At 41.1% G+C, this 21,044-nt stretch overlaps 1 protein-coding gene across 1 annotated transcript in view; it reads right to left on the bottom strand.

The window, feature by feature from the left end:
• Positions 1-21,044, bottom strand: part of SLC3A1 (solute carrier family 3 member 1) — a 42,659-nt gene that overhangs the window by 11,966 nt on the left and 9,649 nt on the right. Inside the window, exons 5-7 of the mRNA XM_012756167.3 lie at positions 4,851-4,970; positions 3,543-3,667; positions 1,727-1,922 (exon numbers count right to left, since the gene is read on the bottom strand). Of these exons, the coding sequence (XP_012611621.1) occupies positions 1,727-1,922; positions 3,543-3,667; positions 4,851-4,970 (441 nt within the window). The remainder of the gene's footprint in view (positions 1-1,726; positions 1,923-3,542; positions 3,668-4,850; positions 4,971-21,044) is intronic.

The following is a 21,044-nucleotide window of genomic DNA, read 5'->3' as shown; positions in this document are numbered from 1 at the left end:
ATAAAATAAAATAAAATAAATGGCCAACAACTTCCCAAATTGGATGAAGAACAATTCTGCACATCTAAGACCCTGAACGGACTCCAAGTAGGAGAAAAATTTAAAAACCTACACCTAGACATACCAGTCAAACTATCAAGAGATACAGAAAGAATCTTTAAAGGAACAAAGAAAATTGGTAAATCACATACAAGGGATTCGCAGTAAGATTAGCAACTGACTTAACAGTAACCATGGAGGCCAGAAGGCAACAGAATGACATATTCAAAGTGATGAAAGGAAAAAAAAAACTGAACCAAGATTTTATGTCCAGGAAAACTATTCTTCAATAATGAAAGAGAAACAAGATACCACTTCACACCTACTATGATGGGTATAATTTTATAAAAAGAAAACAGAAAATAACAAGTGTTGGTGAGAATGTGGAGGAATCAGAACCCTCATACATTGCTGATGGGAATGTAAAATGGGAATGTCACTGTGGAAAACAGTTTGGCAGTTCCTCAAAAAGTTAAACATAGAAGTACTATATGAACTAGCAATTCTACTCTGAAGCATATAGCCAAAAGAATTGAAAGCAGGGGCTCAAACAGATACTTGTAGAATAACATTCATGGCTTTATTCCAGTAGCCACAAGAGGAAAACAAACTGTCCATTAACAGATGAATGGATAAACAAAACATGGTATCTACATACAGTGGAATGTTATTCAGCCATAAAAAGGAATGAGGTTCCGATACATGCTATCATATGAAGGAAACTTGAAAACCTTTTGTTAAGTAAAATAACCTAGAAACAAAAGGACAAATATTATATGATTCTACTTTTAATAAGATAGGTAAAATAGGCAATTTATAGAGGCAGAAAATAGAATGGAGGATATCAGAGTGGAGATGAGTTATTGTTTAGTTGGTATAGGTTTTCTATTCAGAATGATGAAAATTTCTGGTAATGAAGGAGGACCTTTAAAGCCAGGAGTCTGAAACCAGCCTTGGCAACTTAGTAAGATCCTGTCTCTAAATAATTGTTTTTTTAATTAGCTAGGTGCATTGGCATGTCCCTATAGTCCCAGCTACTGAGGAGGCTGAGGTGGGAGAAGGATTGTTTGAGCCCAGGAGTTCAAGACCAGCCTAGGTGACATAGTGAGACCCCATTTCAAAAAGAAAAGAAAAAAGAAAAAAACAATTCTATTTACAATAGCATCAAAAGAATAAAATATTTAGAAGTAAATTGAACCAAAAACATAAGACTTATACACTGAAAAATACAAAATGTCATTGAAAAAATTAAAGAAGACCTAAATAAATGGAGATATATTCATGTTTGTGGATTGGAAGACTTAATATTGTTAAGATGGAGTGACTACCACAAGGATATGCAGATTCAATACAATCCCTGTCAAAGACTATCATTTCCTTCATTGCCTTGTTGAAAAGCACTTGATGGTAAATATATTTCCAGACTCTCAATTCTGTTTATCTATATGTCTATTCCTATGCCAAAACCACCCTGAGTTGGTTACTGTAGCTTTGTTGTAAGTTTTGAAATGGAGAAGTGCGAGTCCTCCAACTGTTATTTTTTCAAGGTTGTTTTTAGCTATTATGGGTTCCTTACTTTTCCTGAGGGTTTTTAAAATCCTGTTTTTGATTGTAATGCCTCTCAAAATTTTCCTGGGATTTTGATAGGGATTGCATTGAATGTGCTGCCCTGGGCATGAGGACTTACCATCCAATTAGGCCATTTTCCTTCTGGCATGTTTTCCATCCAAGATGTGATGACCTCATACACACTGTTCCCAGAAAGAGTGTCTAGCATGGTGAGGTAATTGTTGAAGGGAAAATCAGCTTCTTGGATAAATGGCAACCCATAGTACAACATGGTCCTGTCAATGCTCTCTGCATAGGCTTCAATCCCCATGAACCTGTAAGAGTTGGCAGGATTCAGTATCATTAGGGCCTGTCAGAAGACTGGGAAGATGCCTTGTGGCTGCTTATATTTCACTTACAGAATGTAGGGGCTGAATGCACTTTTTTTTTTTTTTTTTTTGGAGACGGAGTCTTGCTCAGTTGTCCCAGCTAGAATGCAGTGGTATCATCATAGCTCATTGCAATCTCAAATTCCTGGGCTCAACCTATCACCCTGCCTCAGCCTCTCGAGTACCTCAGAATACAGGCACTTATCACCATCCCTGGCTAGAGACAGGGTCTCACTCTTGCTCAGCTGGTCTCAAACTCCTGAGCTCAAGCAATCCTCCCACCTCCACCTCCCAGAGTGCTAGGATTACAGGCATGAGCCACCATCCCCAGCCTGAATGCACACTATCAACCTTACAGGCTTAGGGGTCACTAGAAAGCATAGTCAAGCCAAATGTCCAAGAAATGTCATGCTGGGTCCCCTAGACAATTTCTTATTTGTAGTAATCTCAAAAAATGGCCTAATACTAGGTCATGCCTCAGAGTTAAGAAACACTTCTGGATCTCAATCAATATTATTCTCTTCTTTCTAAGCCTGATTAAAACTCAGTTAACATCCATGAAGACTTTCTTTAGCAGTTCTCATCACTCCATTTAAAATTTAAAGTATATGTCTGCAAATATAAGTTCTTTCCTCAAAAGAACTTCCCCTTGCATTTGAGTCCGTATGAAGTCTTGCCTTATTATGGGTGTGTACTCTCAATTGCTGAAAACTAAACACTCTTTGCAGAAGACACATTTGCTGAAATGACCCCAGTCAATGCTGGCTTTAGCTATTTAAGGCTGCACTTTAATGGGTAAGTGCACAGTCTCTGGAGCCCAGCTGTCTCAGTTCAAATCCCATCGCTGCCATTACTACCTGTGTCCCCATTGCCTGCATATTTAGAGCCTCAGTTTCCTCATCTATAAAATGGAGATAATAATCAGAGAAATTTCCTTTTTTTTTTTTTTTTTTTTTTTTTTTAGAGACAAGATCTTACATGTTAACCAGGCTGGCCTGAAACTCCTGGGCTCAAGCAATCCTCCTGCTTCAGCCCTTGACTAGCTGGTATCACAATTGTACACCACTACACCCAGCTCTGAAGGGAAATTTCTTTAACTCGTTTTCTATAGATTCTATTAGATGATCTATATAAACTTAGCAATAATTAATTTTATTACATGTTTATTATATGCCCAGTACAATTTTAAGTGTTTTATATACATTATGTATATAAATGTATTTATATACATTACAGTTTAGTTGAAACATACGGATTCATACTGTACAAGGAACTATAACTCCAATAATAATGGTAAAAATAATAGTTCATGGCTAACATTTAGCTAATATATTTGTTTTTAATTAATTTAATTTTCACAAAACTACTGTGAAGTAAGTACTGTGATTAGCATCATTTTACAAAAGAGAAAACTGAAAATCTGCAAAGCTATGCAACATGAGAGAATGTAACCAGACCCTAGCATATATGGATTTGTTAAATTATTACTTTAACCCCTGAATTAAAGGGATACACTGCAGACCACACACCATGCTTGGGAAGAATGGAAGCATGCTCTACGGTTACCTGTATCTGCCAGGTTCCCTGCTGTATTGGTCCATGATCTGCCGAAAGCCCTGGACGATGTTGTGCATTCCCACCTGTGTGGTGGTGAAGTCGTGGTACAGCTCTGAGTAGTGTGTGACCGTGCCCTTTGAAAACCAGGACAGCATGGTTACCATCATTTCACATGTCACATGCCCATAGCTGGCTCAATGTGAATATAGACAATCTCTTCTCTTCAAAGGGCTCAAGCCCACCAAGGCACATGCTCAAAGATAGTTTTGTGGTTGGAGAAGACTACTCACAGCTATTACTACTTCATTTGATGCTTAAATTGTTAACTTTATAAATCTAGTAAACACTTTTTCTTTAACTACCACTTACCCATTTTAGCAAACTAAATTTTTCTGAACATCAAAACATTGATTATAAATATATTTAACAAAATCCTCCTGAACATTTAATTGTCAATGCTTCAGACACTTTTTAAAGACAAACAAAACAAATTATCTTAATGATTATAGAGCTTATTATATGACTTTATCTGCTCACAAAAATATTAGTATCATGCATTTAAATTTTTTTCTTTACACCATCTCTATCCTTTATTCTTACTGTTATGCTTTCTCAGGGTTTCAGTAATTTTTTCTGATACTCATTTCTGAGCCTTCCTAGGATTGCAATAATCTCCAAGAATCAAAAGCAAAAGATTACACCTCATACAAGCCAAGGTTGTAGGTCCTGGGATGGAACATGGCCTGGACTGGCAGATTCTGTAGTGAGATGGGCATGGTTTGGAATCCTGTTTATCACCTCTATAACATCTATAAGATTTGCTAAACGGCAATCATAGAACCTTTCTCATAGAATATTGAAAGAGTTAAATGAAATATCATAAGTAAATAGCACATAGCATACCATAGACACTCAGCAAGTGTTAATTCCCTTCAAAAGATGTGTCCTTTAACAACAAGAAAAGTACCTGTGGAATTTATGCCTTCTCATTTGAGCTTGAGTGAGATGACAAAAATTGCATTGAGTAAATGTTCTCCATTCTGTGGCCCTTGGGAGAGTCCACACTATCTGTGTCCACAGAACCCTTGTCACCGAAGGGCTCCTGAAGGGATCCCTCACTTTGGAGGAACTAATAGAAGGAAACATCTGGGCATATGCATTTGAAACTCCTGTGTAATTCTAAAGAAAACAATTGAAAGTACTTCCTAGAGACAGGACAGAACTCATCTTCGTTACTGGCATCTCAGGCTAAAAAAGAAAACACTCTGATGAATTTTCCGAAAAGGCAAAAATAAAAAAAAAAGTTGAAAACTTTACCGGGATTTGAGTCTTATTTACTTGGATCTCATCTCTCAGATGTGTTGCTTCTAGAAGAAATTTAACAGCATCGAAACTGAAACCATCAACACCCTTTGCGAGCCAGAACTGGATAATTTCCTAAATATGAAGAAGCAAAATGCTTGGTTACATTAATTACACATTATTATCATAACATTTAATAAATTTTTTGTCTGTTAATGACTTATCATAAATAGATATTTCTTCATGCAAAATAAGCGCAGTATCCATATAGTCTATTTTTATCTATTTAGCATAGCTGTATCTTACTATAATGAGCTCTCAAGTAACTGCATTTAGGGACTCCCACACCTTCATATTTGAGTTCAGAATTACAATTACATTTATAATTGATGTTATGAGCATGTTTCCAAAGTTTAGAGAATCCACTCTAAAAGAAAAAATGGGAGAGGAAAACATGGCAGATCAGTGGTGACCTCTGGCTCTCTGCTCCCAGAGTAAGGGGTGAAGAACGTGGACAGCTACACATAAGTGGATTGCTCTCCCACAAGAACAACATCACGAATCTGCAGAGACGCAGCGCCAGGGGGAAAAAAAGGTAAACTGGAGAACCGACTACAAAGTCTGGAGAGCGCAAGATACACAATAGGGTATAAAGCTTGGGATGGCTGTGCCCACCAGCCAGCCAGGGCAGTGTGATCTGACCCAGAGGAGGACAACTGTTCCTCCACCAACCTCCACATCCACTCAAGCAGGGAAGCGCCTGAAGTCAGTGCAAAGTTGTGGCATGGAATGACAGGCTATGTGGACAAGAGACAATAGCGGGAAACATTTTGAACTCCCCAGTGCTCTGTGCTAGGTCCGCACTAGGCAGGAGAGGGACTGATCTGAGTGGACACTTCCCGGGTCCGCAGGAGGGAGTTTGGAGACAGGCACCTAGCCTCTGGCAGTCAGCCAGAACAAAGGAGGTGAATGCCAAAAGGGAGAGTCTGCCCCCAGAAACCACCCAAGATTCAGCTGCCGCAGGGTGGGACAGAGAGTGTAGGGCCCTCTACTGAACTGACATGAGACAGTGGGACAGGGAAGCAGTGGAGACAGCCGGTGGCTCATTGAGACAGCCAGCCAAACCTAGCACTTGCTGCCCCTAAGCAGTCACCTCCAGTGCTGGCTCTCCATGGGTGGGCATTTTGGGGGTCCACAGCCAGGAAATGCTATGGCGCATTGCAGTTTTGGGTACCACCCCTTTCCCAGCCCAGCAAGGCAAGGTCAGGCGACAGTCTCAGGCAACACGCCTGGCCTAGCCCAGCAGGGCAGGCTCCACCCTTGGAGGCTGGAAGAAGGGAGAAAAGTCATTTTCTCTGTGCAACTAGTGTGAATCTGCAGGACCTTGGAACTAAGCAATAGGGAGCGGCCTATTGATTCAGTCCAGTGGGCTGGCTTTGATCATCTGATAAGAACGTAACACTAGGGCTTGCTCTTGGCGCTTGGGCTGCTGCCAGCTTTGGGGTTTGTGGACTGGGATGGAAAAATCCTGGCCAGAGCCCTCAGCAATTATACCAATTGACATCCCCCACCAGGAGCTGCTTCGCAAGTATGGCGAAAGAGCCTCGAATAACATTAGCAGCTCTCCCCTAGCAGATCAAGCAACCACAGAAGTATACACTCTCAGGCTTGCAGGTACCAGTTTCCCTTACCCCACCTAAAGTGGGAAGAGGGCTTAAGTAACCCTCAGGAGTGACAAGATATTTCCCAAAGATCAGGGTATTCATATCCCCTATTTAGGGAATTAGAGCCCAGCACAAAGGCATCAGAATACCTTGATAATAGGCTCCTCCACACAAACTACAAGCAACCACAGAGAGAGTAACCCCATAGCTCAACACAGTGCCTTCCATCCTAAACTATTGGAGGGCAGCGGAGTCAAACACACAAGAATGTTTCACCACCTGGGAGCTTAAGCAAGGGGTCCAAATTTACTAATCTCCTTTGGCAAGAGGGGAAGACAACAGGTCAGAGGTAACCCAACAGGTTAAAATACCTCTAAGGCAATACAGGACTAGCATGCATCTCCCCAGCACTGTCAAGGACCGTCCCTTTGAGAACTTGGAGATAAGGCCATAAACCAATTCCAGCACCCCCAGTTCTCAACAAAGTAGCCTGATGAGAAAGAATCAATGAAAGAACATAGGAAACATGAAAGATCAGAGAGAAAAGTCACCCCCAAAAGAAAACATTCAATCTCCATCAATAGATACCAACTTACATGATATGATTAAATTGATAGATTTCAAATGTGGATTGTAAAAAAACTCAATGGAATTGAAGAGAAAATAGAAACACAACATAAAGCCACAAGAACAATATAGGAAATGAATTAAAAATTATCTAAAGAAATTGAAATACTCCAAAAAAAAAAAACAAATTCTGGAAATGAAAGATACATTTAGGGAACTACAAAACACAGTGGAAACCCTCAAGAATACAATGGATTACGCAGAGGAAAGAATATCAGAGTTTGAAGATAACACCTATGAGCTACACAAATCAGATGAAGAAAAAGAACACAGAAATGAGACAAGAACAAAACATATAAGAAATGTGGGATTGTGTAAAGAAGCCCAATATAAGAATGATAAGCATCCAAGAGATAGAAGAAAATATACAAGAGCTGGAAAACTTATTTCATGGAATACTGGAAGAAAATATGCCTGGCATGGCCAGAAATCTAGATGTCCAGATACAAGAAGCACACAGAACTCATGGGAGACTCAATGTGAAAAGGCAACATCATGTTACATAGTCATTAGAGTTGACCAAACTAAACATGAAAGAAGCAATCATTTGAGCAGTGAGACAAAAATAGTGAGATAACCTATAAAGGAAAAAATATCAGACTAACTGCAGACTTCTCAACTGAAACTTTACAAGCCAGAAGAAACTTGGCACCTATCCTCAATCTTCTAAAACAGAATAATGGCCAACCTAGAATTCTCTAACCAGCAAAATTAAGCTTCATTTAGAAATAGCTAGCTTCAAAGAAATAAAGCCCTCCCCAGACAAGTAATCACCGATGGAATTTGCAAAGACCACACCTGCCCTATAGGAACTACTCAGACCTGCATTATACACTGAACAGCACAAGAGACACTCACCAAAGTAAAACCACTCAAGAGTTAAAGTCTAGAACCTGGATTCCATCATGGCTCAAGGAGTAAAACAAAATAGGAATTCACCCAACAGTATGAACAGAAATCTACCCCAAATATCAATTCTCTCAATAAATGTGAGTGGCTTGAATTGTTGTCTGAAGAAACAGACTGGTACAGTGGACAAAAATTCATAAGCCAAGTATCTGCTGCCTATAGAAAATGCATCTAATCCACAAAGATGCTTTCAGGTTGAAAGTCAAGGGATGGAAAACAATCCTCCAGGCAAATGGAAGCCAAGAGGAAAAGAGGGAGGGAAGGAAGGAAAGAGGGAGGGAAGGAAGGAAGGAAAGAGGGAAGGAAGGAAGGAAGGAAGGAAGGAAGGAAGGAAGGAAGGAAGGAAGGAAGGAAAGAAAGAGGGAGGGAAGGAAGGAAGGAAAGAAGGAAGGAAGGAGGGAAGGAAGGAAAGAGGGAAGGAAGGAAGGAAAGAAGGAAGGAAAGAGGGAGGGAAGGAAGGAAAGAGGGAGGGAAAGAAGGAAGGAAGGAGGGAGGGAGGGAAGGAAGGAGAGTGGGAGGGAGGGAGGGAAGGAAGGAGAGTGGGAGGGAGGGAGGGAAGGAAGGAGAGAGGGAGGGAAGGAAGGAGAGAGGGAGGGAAGGAAGGAGAGAGGGAGGGAAGGAAGGAAAGTGGGAGGGAGGGAAGGAAGGAAAGTGGGAGGGAGGGAGGGAGGGAAGGAAGGAAAGTGGGAGGGAGGGAGGGAGGGAGAGAAAGAAGGAGAGAGGGAGGGAGGGAGGGAAGGAAGGAGGGAGGGAGGGAGGGAAGAATAAGTGAGCCACCTGCAGTGCGGGCGCTTCCCCAGCGCACGCTGCTGAAAGCGAGGGCGAGTGTGAGCTAGGATGGCCACCGAGCGTGCGTGCCTGCGGGTACAAGCCCCTCTCCGTCCGCTCGCTGCCCGAAGCACCACAAAAAAAAAAAAAAAAAAAAGAACGTAGGGGGTAGCTATACTTATTTTAGATAACATAGGCTTTAAAATACCAAAAGAAAGGAAGGACAAAGATGGCCACTATATAATGATGAAAGGGAAAGTCCAACAAGAAGACTTAACAATTCTTAATATTTATGTACCCAACTCAGGAGCACCTAGATACATAAAGCAAACCCTGTTTGATGTATATAGCATGATAAACAATAACACTATAGTAGCTGGGGATTTCAATACCCCATTGAACTGGACAGATCTTCCAAACAGAAGATAAGCAAAGAAATAATGGACTTAAATAGAGCTCTAGAACAAAAGGGTCTCACATCTACAGAACATTCCACTCAAATAAAGCCAAATATATATTCTTCTCATCAGCCCATGGAACTTTTTCCAAAATTGATCACATACTAGACCTCAACACAGACCACAAATCAGACCTCAACAATTAAAAAAAAAAAAAAAGATATTATGCTATGTATCTTCTCAGATCATAGTGGTATAAAATTAGAGTTCAATTCCAACAGAAATACCACTTCACAAAGTCATGGAAATTGAACAATTTATTGTTGAATGACTATTGGGTCAGGGAGATACAGAGGGAAATCAAAAGATTCTTCAAACTAAATGATAACAGGGACATAGCCATCAAAACCTGTGGGATACAGCAAAAGCATTCCTGAGAAGAAAACTAATAGCATTAAATGCTGAAGTCCAAAAAACAGAAAGCTCAAAAATCAAACTAATAAACTGTCTCAAGGAACTGGAAAAGGAAGAACAAATCAATTCCAAACCTAGCAGAAGAAATAATTAAGATTAGAGCAGAACTAAATGAAATTGAGAACAAAAGAATTATACAGAAGATCAGTAAAACAAAAAGCTTGTTTTTCAAAAAGATAAATAAAATTGATAGCCCTCTTGCTAGATTGACAAGAACTAGAAGGGAAAGAACTCTAATAAACTCAATTAGAAATGAAAAATGAGAGGTCACAACAGACATCATGGAAATACAAAACATTCTCTTTGAATACTATAAAAGCCTATATGCTCAAAAACTATATAATGTGGAAGAAATGAACAAATTCCTGGAAACATACAACCTCCCTAAGTTCACCAAGGAGGTAACAGAATTTCTGAATAGACCAATCTCAAGCTCAGAAATTGGAGCAGCAATTAAAATCCTCCCAAAATGGAAAAGTCCTGGACCAGATGGCTACACTTCATAGTTTTACCAAACATACAAAGAAGAACTCATATCTATACTACAGAAATTATTCTACAACATTGAGAAAGATGGTATCCTTCCTAACTCATTCTACAAAGCCAATATCACATTGATACCAAAGCCAGGAAAGGACATAACAAAAAAAGAAAACTACAGACCAATATCCCTCATGAATATAGATGCAAAAATCCTCAATAAAATTTCATCAAATCAAATTCAGCAGCATATCAAAAAATAATTCACACCATGACTAGGTGGGCTTTACTCCAGGGATGCCAGACTGGTTCAACATACACAAATCTATAAATGTAATTCACCGCATAAATAAAAGCAAGAAAAAGACCATATGATTCTCTCAATAGATGCAGAAAAAGCATCTGACAAAGTCCAGCACGCCTTTATGATAAAAACTCTTAACAAAATAAGAAGACGGGTCATACGGTAAACCAATATCATACTGAATGGTGAGAAATTGAAACCATTCCCACTTAGAACAAGAACCAGACAAGGTTGCCCACTATCTCCACTTCTATTCAACATAGTGCTGGATGTCCTTGCTAGAGTAATTGGCCAAGAGAGGGGAATTAAGGGCATCCAAAAGAGGGCAGATGAGATCAAACTCTTGCTCTTTGCCAATGATATATTATTATATCTAGAAAGCCCCAAGAATTCAACAAAAAGACTTGTAGAATTGATAAATGAATTCAGTAAAGTCTCAGGATACAAAATCAACACACACAAATCAGAGGCATTCACATATGCCAGTAATAGTCAAGCCAAAATTCAAATCAAAAATGTAATACCTTTTACAATAGCCTCAAAGAAAATTAAATATCTAGGAATATATTTAATGAAAGAAGTGAGAGACAGATACAGGGAGAACTATGAAACACTAAGAAAAGAAATTGTAGAAGATGTAAACAGATGGAAAAATCGGCCTTGCTCATGGATTGGCAGAATCAACATTGTTAAAATGTCCATACTACTGAAAGTGATCTACAGAATTTACGCAGTCCATTTCAAAGTACCATCATCATTCTTTACAGATCTAGAAAAAATAATTCTACACTTTGTATGGAATCAGAGAAGACTTCATACAGCCAAAGCAATCTTAAGCAAAAAGAACAAAGTGGGAGGTATCAGTCTACCAGACTTTAAGCTTTACTACAAGGCTACAATAACTAAAACAGCATGGTACTGGCACAAGACCAGGGATATAGATCTTTGGAACAGGACTGAGAACCCAGAAATGAAACCATCCGCATATTGTCATCTAATCTTTGACAAAGCAGACAAAAATATACACTGGGGATAAGAATCTCTTTTTAATCAATGGTGCTGGAAAAACTGGATAACTATATGCACAAGATTGAAACTGGATCCCCACCTCTCACCTCTTACAAAAATCAATTCACAATAGATAACAGACTTAAACCTAAGGCATGAAACCTTAAGAATCCTAAAAGAAAATGTAGGGAAGACTCTTTCAGACAAAGAATTTATGAAGAAGATCCCCAAGGCAATCACAGAAGCAACAAAAATAAATAAATGGGACCTAATCAAATTAAAAAGTTTCTGTGCAGCCAAGGAAACTATTATTAGAGCGAATAGACAGCCTACAGAATGGGAGAAAATATTTGCTTTCTACACATGCGATAAAGGGCTGATAACAAGAATCTATGTAGAACTCAAAAAAAAAAAAATCAACAAGAAAAAAAATCAAACCACCCCATCAATAATTGAGCAAAGGACATGAACAGAAACTTTTCAAAAGATGACAGAATGGCCAGCAAACATATAAAAAAAAATGCTTAACATCTCTAATCATTAGGGAAATGGAAATCAAAACCACAATGAGAATACCTAATCCCAATGAAAATGGCTTTTATCAAAAAGTCCCAAAACAACAAATGCTGATGAGGATATAGAGAGACAGGAACACTCTTACGTTGCTGGTGAGACTGCAAATTAGTACAACCTCTGAATTTGGAGATACCTCAAAGAGCTAAAAATAGAAATACCATTTGATCCAGAAATACCATTTGATCCAGCAATAACACTACTAGGCATCTATACAAAAGAACAAAAGACATTCTATAATAAAGATATCTACACTTGAATGTTTATGGCAGCACAATTCACTATTGCAAGGATGTGGAAACAACCCAAATGCCTGTCAATCCATGAGTGGATTAATAAAATATGGTATATGTATACAATGGAATACTACTCAATTACAAAAAACAATGGTGATCTAGCATAGCACCTCTTATATTTTCCTGGATAAAGCTTGAGCCCATCCTCCAAAGTGAGGTATCACAAGAATGGAAGAATAGGGCTGGGTGTGGTGGCTTACACCTGTAATCCTAGCACTCTGGGAGGCCGAGGCAGGAGGATCGCTTAAGGTCAGGAGTTCAAAACCAGCCTGAGCAAGAGCGAGACCCCATCTCTACTAGAAATAGAAAGAAATGGATTGGCCAACTAAAACTATATAGAAAAAATTAGCCGGGCATGGTGGTGCATGCCTGTAGTCCCAGCTACTTGGGAGGCTGAGACAGAAGGATTGCTTGAGCCCAGGAGTTTGAGATTGCTGTGAGCTAGGCTGATGTCATAGCACTCTAGCCCAGGCAACAGAGTGAGACTCTGTCTCAATAAAAAAAAAAAAAAAAAAAAAAAAAGAATGGAAGAATAGGCATAACATGTACTTGCCATCAAATTGCCACTAACCTATCAACACTAAGGTGCTCACATGGTAGTAATATTCATTGGAGTTGGGGGGATGGAGTGGGTAAACTCACAACTAATGGATGCAGTGAACATTGTATGAGGGAAGGGCACGCCTCTAATCCTGGCTTGGATGAGGCAAAGTCATAGCATGTAGCCAAAATGTTTGTACCCCCATAATATCCTGAAATAAAAAAAGAAAGAAAGAATGCAACCATAATGAAAGATAGGACTCAGGAGAAACTGGGACGATTTCTCATCTCCTTTAAGGCCAACTCCTTAAGGGTCATTCCAAACTGAAAGAAAATAACCATTTTTTCAATGGCTAAATATTTCAGTCCTTACCAGGAAGGCAAATTAGAGGTAAAGTGCTTAGTTGTTAAAAGATCTCCTATTAGGAGTAATATGGAAGGAACCCAAGACAAAATAGAATCAACTGTGAACTAAGCAAACAATTAAGCACAGTGAGGATATGGTAGCAGAACTCAGATGCAAGCATTGTCTTTAATACATTCAGATAACAAAGATGAGCTGCACATTATTCAAAGAAGCCACTATTCTACTTGTTTTAATTTTACAAAGAAATAAATCCTGAGCTAAAATAATTTTCATACAATTTTATTCTTTGATGACAGAATTCCTTCCAAAGATGAGTGATGGGGACCAAAATTATTATGTGACTGTCCCTGGCTTTCTCTCCATCCCTTCCCCACTCTCCAACACCCCTTGCTAGAAAGAAGGTAATCACTACTGACTCAGCCGCCCCTCTTGCCCCACCTGCCCCTGAGAGCGCTGCCGTGGCCTGCCTGTGTCCCAGGCATCTTTAATGCTGAAGTCAAAGATTGGGGAGATGAAGACTGGTCTGGAGAACTGGTGAGATGAGCATAGAAGTGGACCAAAAGACTAGGGCCCTCCAGGAAAGGAGCTTGAGTAGAGCAAAGCAGAAGTGAGAATTTTGGATAATGGATAAGACAGCTTCTGGGTGTGAGCAAATGGGAGGAGGAGGAAAGGAAGAGTTAAAATGGGATTTCCTTTCATTCCACGTAGTCACAGGTGTAGGGCTGGCTTCAAGGGCATGCAATGTTCACCTTTGGAGGGAATACAGCCACAGATCCCAAACAACAGCTGTCTCACAAATCACTTGTTTGATATGTGTTTCTTCTATCTGCATGTACAGAAGGGGTCTCCAGATTACTGCAAATCAAAGGTCTCAAAGCCTAACTGCAAGAGTTAATACTGCTGATGTCAGTTCCCTTTAAGCTGAGATTTTGCAAAACTTGAACCAATTTTTCATATTAAAAGCAGACTCTGGAGGTGATGATCCTCAGAATGGATACAGGTGACCCAGATGACCTCAAGCTGTCTCTATCCAGTGGAATTTTTCTTTGGGGCACAAAACCCACAAATTTGTTCTCATTAGCCTCTTTACCTCTTAGCAAATTCATTCAATTCAATAAGTATTTGAGTTCCAACTACAGGCCAGTTGCTTAGCCCTGGAACTACAACCATGAGCAAAACACCACAGATGCAGTCCTAGGCCTCCTGGATTATTTTAGAGTCTCCAGCTAGACAATCAAACAGTAATGCAAAAATATTTAAATCATGGCTCTGATAAAGTTGTGATAAAAGATGAGGAATACGGTAATACAAGAGGATAAAATAGTAGGATTTGTCCTGGGAAGGATTTGCAGCTAGAGAGCAGGAAGCGAGGGCTAGAGAAGAAACAGGCAAGGCGGGGAGGGGTGCGCAGGGACGTATTTGTAGAACGAGTTCTCATTGGCTTCATGAGCCAACTTATCACAAAGCCAACCAAGCTTAGGCTCCAAGGTCAGTCTCACTTCAATCGGACCTTCTAACTCCCCTTTTCTCGTTCAAATTAACCCTGATTTTTCTGTATCTAATTTTGTATTCTAAGAAGGGTACAAAGGTGGCCTTAAATTTTAATAAGCTTCAGACCCCACACAACCTGGGTCCACCCCCAGGTGGTGCTGTTCTTTACAAGCGTGAACACTGGTCTGGGCTGAGTACAACCAGCTAAAGGCATCCAAGCAGCTTCAGACAGTGGTGTGGGTAAATATTCAGCTTTTGGGCACTGATTTCCTAGAATAAAGCTAGTCGTTTCAATTATTCAATTCGGGATCTCAGCATTGCTAAGTATTAACCTGACATTAAAATTGAGAAACAAGTACCCCAGAGAAGGTATGCAGTCCTGGTATCATGGGAGACCTTATCACTGTTTGATGAGACAAAACAGCAAAAGCTGGATGGATATTTTCTGAGAGTCATTTTAAATGCTGTTAATTTGGATTATCACCAAGATGATCCAAGGTTTACTCTTGAAAAGTATTTGCTTCGTGCTATTTATTCTCTTAACGAGGAGAAAAGGGAGCTTCCGATTTTAGCAGTTAACCCGCCTTACTCCAATTAAGTTCTCCCAGGTGCCAGATGCCAAAATGGGCATGAAGCCTGGTTTCGCTAGGTCTGGTGACACGCACAGGTGCCACAGACTCTGTACGCTGTGTCCCCAATTCCTAACTCCCAGGCCATCCCGCAGTCCTGATTTTTCCACTGGGCATCTTTTAATTCTTTTCTCCTTAAGCAGCTTGCTTCTCTGAGTAAAAAAAGGAATCAAGTCAACATTAATAATATCCTAATTCATGAAACCTTGAACTTGGTTCCCCTTTGAGATGGCTGAAGTTATGGGGCCCATTTATGTAAGATGCCCTGTTTGGGAAATAGAAAAGCTCTGCTCCTATGTGTGGCATGAGACATCCTCTTGAAAATAACATAAACCTCAGGTTGTCCATCTCAAGAAGTAAAGAGAAAGGATATTTCAGAAGTAAAGGGAAAACTATTTTCTTGGCTATAGGCAAGAGAAGGAAAACAGTCCCTACTGCTGCTGTTCAGAAATCTTGGAAAAATCCTTTGCTAACTCACCCAGAAGTGGGGAGTAAAGTAGGGATCAAGGGCTTGGGAATCTGACCACCGGGGCACCATATCCCAGCGTCCCACTTGGCTGCATGAGGCAGGGCATCTGCAAGACCTTGCTAAGCTTCCATTTCCTCATCAGTAAAACAGAACCTGCCTCGCAGGGTTTCCGAGGTGTTGCTGCTAGAGTCAAGTGACACTGGTCTTTATGTAAAATTATCTGATCTCCACATCTTTGACACCGTTGACTAATCTTGTCTTCTAGAAATACTCACGTACCCCAGCTCTGTGATGCCCTGCTCCTTGGTTTGCACTCCTCGGTCCACTCTGCAGCTAGTGCTCCTCGGGACGCCATCCTACACCCCTGGCCATTTCACTTCACGACAGTATTTGTTTACTCCGGTATCCATGTATTGATTAACACGTACTTACATAATCAAAAGCACACCATACTACGTACTTTACAAAGTTTAAGTCATTTAATCTTCAAGCAACCCTATGAGGTATGTATGCACCATTATTGTGCCTACTTTGCCAGTGAGGAAACTGAGGCTCAGGAAGATGAAGCGGCTTTAATGAGGTCAGTTAGTAAGTGACAGCACCAGAACTGGAACCACACACCAAACCCCAGCACGTTTGCGATGATGACACCCCCTACTTCTTTTAACTGGAAGCTCTGCCAACACCTGGCCCTCATTCCCACGTGACTACAATTGGCTCACCTGAGCTCTGAAGGCATCGTCCATATGTCAACAAATCCTACAGTTTTATCTCCAGGCCAAACCTTGCCCTGAGCTCCCTGTCCTTATATCCAACTATCCACTGAGCACTTGCATGTCTCACAGACAGCTCAAACTCTGCACAACTACAACATTGCCCTTCCTCTCGTCTCCCATCCCAGTAAATGGGCACCACCTTCCACCCAATATTCAAATCTGAAACCTGGGACTCACACCGGACTCATAAGTGCTGATGATTTCTCTGCTCTCCCCATGCCACCCTGGCTGGTCCATGGCCACCAGCATTTCTTTCCTTATGACTTCACCATCCTCCTCCCTGGGCCCTCTGCCTCAAAACCTGCCCTACGCAAACCCCTTTCCCCCAAACAGATTGATTTTTCGAAATGCAAATCAAAGATGATGTCCCTGCCTAAGGTCTTTTAAGCCCAAATCCTTACCAGGGATTTCAGTGCTGCTCATGACCTGGCCCCTGCTCACCTCTCTAGTGTCATCGGGTCACTCTTCCTTTCCATATATCACGCCCCAGCCATACTGGACGACACCCAGCACCTCTAATGTGCCATGATCCACACCGTCCTTCTGCTTGCCACACTCCCACTCATGCCTCCTCTGCAAACGTGTCCAGGCGAGGTGCCCATCCTACTTCCCACTGTCAGGACCACTCAGCACGTTATTGTAACTACCTATGGTCTACAGCTCCCTCCAGAATATAAGCCCCAGGCCAGCCACACCACGGGTCTATCTTAGCAACCACCACGCCCCTAGCACGTGGTCAGCACACATACATGCTGTTAAGAGAATGATTATGTTGAATTGAGCTGTTGTCTCCAGAGCACCGTGCTCAGTAGGAGCAGAACAGCCTGTGCTTGTGCTCTGCGTTGCACCTGAAGCCTGGGGGTTGGGAGGGAGCGAGGGAGGGACACCTTGGCTTCTCATTCCCGGCTGCTGTGAACACAGTGACTCCCCAGGAGGCCCTACTCCAGGACTCTGCATTCCCATGGCAGGTCCTGGATCACATTGAGCCCCAAACCTGGGGCCAGGTCGCCTGGAATCTCTTCCTAGCTCTGCTGCTGACTCATTGGCTCATTTCACCTCTCTGTGCCTCAGTTTCCTCAGTGATTGGAAAAGCATAAAATACAACACAAATGCAAGCCCCTAACTCCTCAGAGAAGGCTTGCTGACTTCTCCAGCTGAAAGCACTCCAGCCCTGAGAGGTTCAGGAAGAGCAAGTCTCCGATAGCCAAGATGAAGGGGAGGAGAAAGAGGAGAGAGGAGGGTGCTGTATGCTGGGTGTTCTCACGTGCCAGCCTCCCGCTGTGCAGGGAAACCGAAACCTGATAGGAGGCAGCAGGAAGAGGCTCAGGCTCCCAGAGTGCAAGTTGGTCTGCAAGCAGGAGTCATTCCATATGCTCCTCCCCACAAACTCGCTGGGCTTCAAATTATTAACCTGCTTCACTCTATTACTGAGATAAGCACTGCTGGGGGTGGGATGGGGAGGAGGGTGTCACAAGTCTCCTTCATGTGAAAGGTCCCTTCCCAGGAGCAAAGAACGTCCCCTCCCAGCTTCTGAGAATGTCTTAATTACTTCTAATAGTAAATCTTCTAAGCCAGCTTAGCAAATAATGTGTAACTTCCCAACCAGAGGCAGTAATGATTCAGCACATGAGGGGTTCATCCTAAAGGGCTAGGAAATAAGGATCCTGTCCCCACGCTTCACTACATAGATACACCTAGAAGAGTACAGCTGGGTTAGTAAAAAATAATTAATGTGTGGGCTGGCACATTTTCGCAAAATTTGTCACACTTGCTTCAACATAGCCAGACAACCCATCTCCATTGCCCCAAGGAGCCTGGAAGAATCCACCACCTGATAAACTGCCTGGTTTACACTCACATTTATGAATTTGCAACTGAAAACCTCCTTGAAAAAACTGCAGAAAAAGTAAAACACAGAAAGAGAGACAGACAGACAGACAGACAGACCCAAGGCAGGTGTGGGACTGTGGTTAAGAGCATGGACTTAAGTCCCGGTGCTCTTTCACCCCCTAAAAGGGTGACTTTACCTATCTAGGCCTCAATTTCCTTCTCTGTAATATGCTCATAAAATCCCATAAGTTAGGCTTGTTCTGAGCATTCAGTGATCCAGGCAAAGCATTTAGCATATAGTCAGTGCCTAATAAGTGTGTGGGGAGGGGCAGGTATGGGTGTGTATTTTTATTTATTTAGAAACAGAGTCTTGCTCTGTTGCCTGGGCTAGAATGCCGTGGCATCAGCCTAGCTCACACTTAAACTCCTAGGCTCAAGTGATCCTTCTGCCTCAGCCTCCTGAGTAGCTGGGACTACAGGTATGTACCACCATGCCTGGCTAATTTTTTTCTATATATTTTTAGTTGTCCACCTAGTTTCTTTCTATTTTTAGTAGAGATAGGGTCTGGCTCTTGATCAGGCTGGTCTCACACTCCTGAGCTCAAATGATCCACCCACCTGGGCCTCCCAGAGTGCTAGGATTACAGGCATGAGCTGCTGTGCCCAGCCGAAGTGTGGGTGTTTAAATGAGCTTTGGTGACAGAGGAAAGGAGTTCACACCGCATCAGAGAAGTTTAAAACTAGACTCAAGTTAGTCTGGTGACCGTGTCTACCGCTGCTCACCATGGCCCCCCACACAGCCCCACCTCCACAGGGATGAGGCCACCCTGACTCATAGTGCCCACTTCTAGAACAGATCCCAATGCCATTCATCTAAATTCTGGAAACATCAAACATATACAGTAAAAATAGTCTTAAAACTAAGGAGTCCAAAGGAATAAACTTCACAAAAATATAAGACTTGTACTCTGGAAACTATAAAACATTGTTGAAAGAAATTAAAGAACATATAAATAAATGGAAAGACATCCCATGTTCATGCACTGGAAGACTTAATAGAAGATGACTATACTCCCGAAATTGACCCACACAATCAATGCCATCCCTATCAAGATCCCAGCAGGCTATTTTGCAGAAATTGGCAAGCTTATTCAAACATTCATATGGAAACACAAACGACTTTGTGTTGAAAAAGAAACAATATTGAAAAAGAACAAAGTTGTAGGACTCACACTTACAGATTTTGAAACTTAACAGAAAGATATAGTAATCCAGACAGTATGTGGTACTGACATAAGACTAGACATATAGATGAATGGAACAGACTTGAGAGTACAGAAATAAATCCATCCATTTATGGCAAATTGGTTTTCCACAAGAGTTGCAAGACAATACCATACAGGAAAATAGTGATTTTAAACACATTGCTCAGATAATTGGATAGTCTATGCGCAAAACAATGAAGCTAAACTTCGTACCCTTATGCCATATATAGAAATTAACAAAAAATGGATCACAAACCACCTAAAATGTGGTGTGTGAAACTCTTAGAAGAAAACATGGGAACAAATCTTCATGATCTTGGATTAGGCAATGGTTTTTAAATATGACACGAGAAATATAAGCAACAAAAGAAAAAGTAGATAAATTGGATATCATCAAAATTAAAAACTCTTCTGCTTCAAAGGATACTATCAAGAAAGTAAAAAGACAATCTACAGAATGGAAGAAAATTCTTTGCAAATCATATATCCAGGGTATAAACCCTATAATAAAAAGATAACCCTATTTTAAAATGGGCAAAAGATTTGGATATGCATTTCTACAATTCAGATATACACATGAACTATAATCACGTGAAAAGATAACATCATTAGCCATTTGGAAAATGCAAGTCAAAGCAGTGAGATACCACTTCCTATGCATTAGGATGACTATAATAAAAAATGCAGACAGAACATGTGTTGGTGAGAATGTAGATCAACTGTAACCCTTATACATTGCTAGTGGAAGTGTACAATGGTGCAGCTGCTTTGGAAAGTGGTTTGGCAGTTTCCCAAATAGATAAAAGTATCTATCACAAATATATGGATAGATATAATATGATGCCATGTATATGAAATGTCCAGAATAAGCAAAACCATAGAGGCAGGAAGTAGATTAGAGTTTGCTCAGAGCTGAGGGGAGAGAAGGAAGTTCCACAGGGAGTACTGCCAGTGGGCAGGGGGTTTCTTTTTGAGATGATGAAAATGTTCTGAAATTAGTGGTGACAGTTGCACAACTCTGTGGATAAACTAACACCACTGAATTACACACGTGAAAGGGGTGAATTTTATGGTATGTGAATTATATCTCAATAAAACTGTTATTTCAAAACAAAAATAAACTGAGCGTTCTAGGTGCCCTGAATGACTGCAACGTGGCAGCCTGGGTCCTCTGTGTTTGGCTGACTTGGTGATCTCTAGGAAGGCACCCACCCCTCCGTGTTCTGTGCAGTCTCCTCTCCAGCTACTTCCCTCAGAGCACTCCCCCAGGCCACTAAATTCCTGCCCACGATGGCCACACCAGCAGCAAGAATAAGAACAACAACATGGTTAGTATTTTTT

The sequence above is a fragment of the Microcebus murinus genome, chromosome 3 (genome assembly GCF_040939455.1).
Source record: "Microcebus murinus isolate Inina chromosome 3, M.murinus_Inina_mat1.0, whole genome shotgun sequence".
Taxonomy (NCBI): Eukaryota; Metazoa; Chordata; class Mammalia; order Primates; family Cheirogaleidae; genus Microcebus; species Microcebus murinus.
The sequence above is the reverse complement of the archived record's forward strand: the minus strand, read 5'-3'. Positions and strand labels throughout refer to the sequence as shown.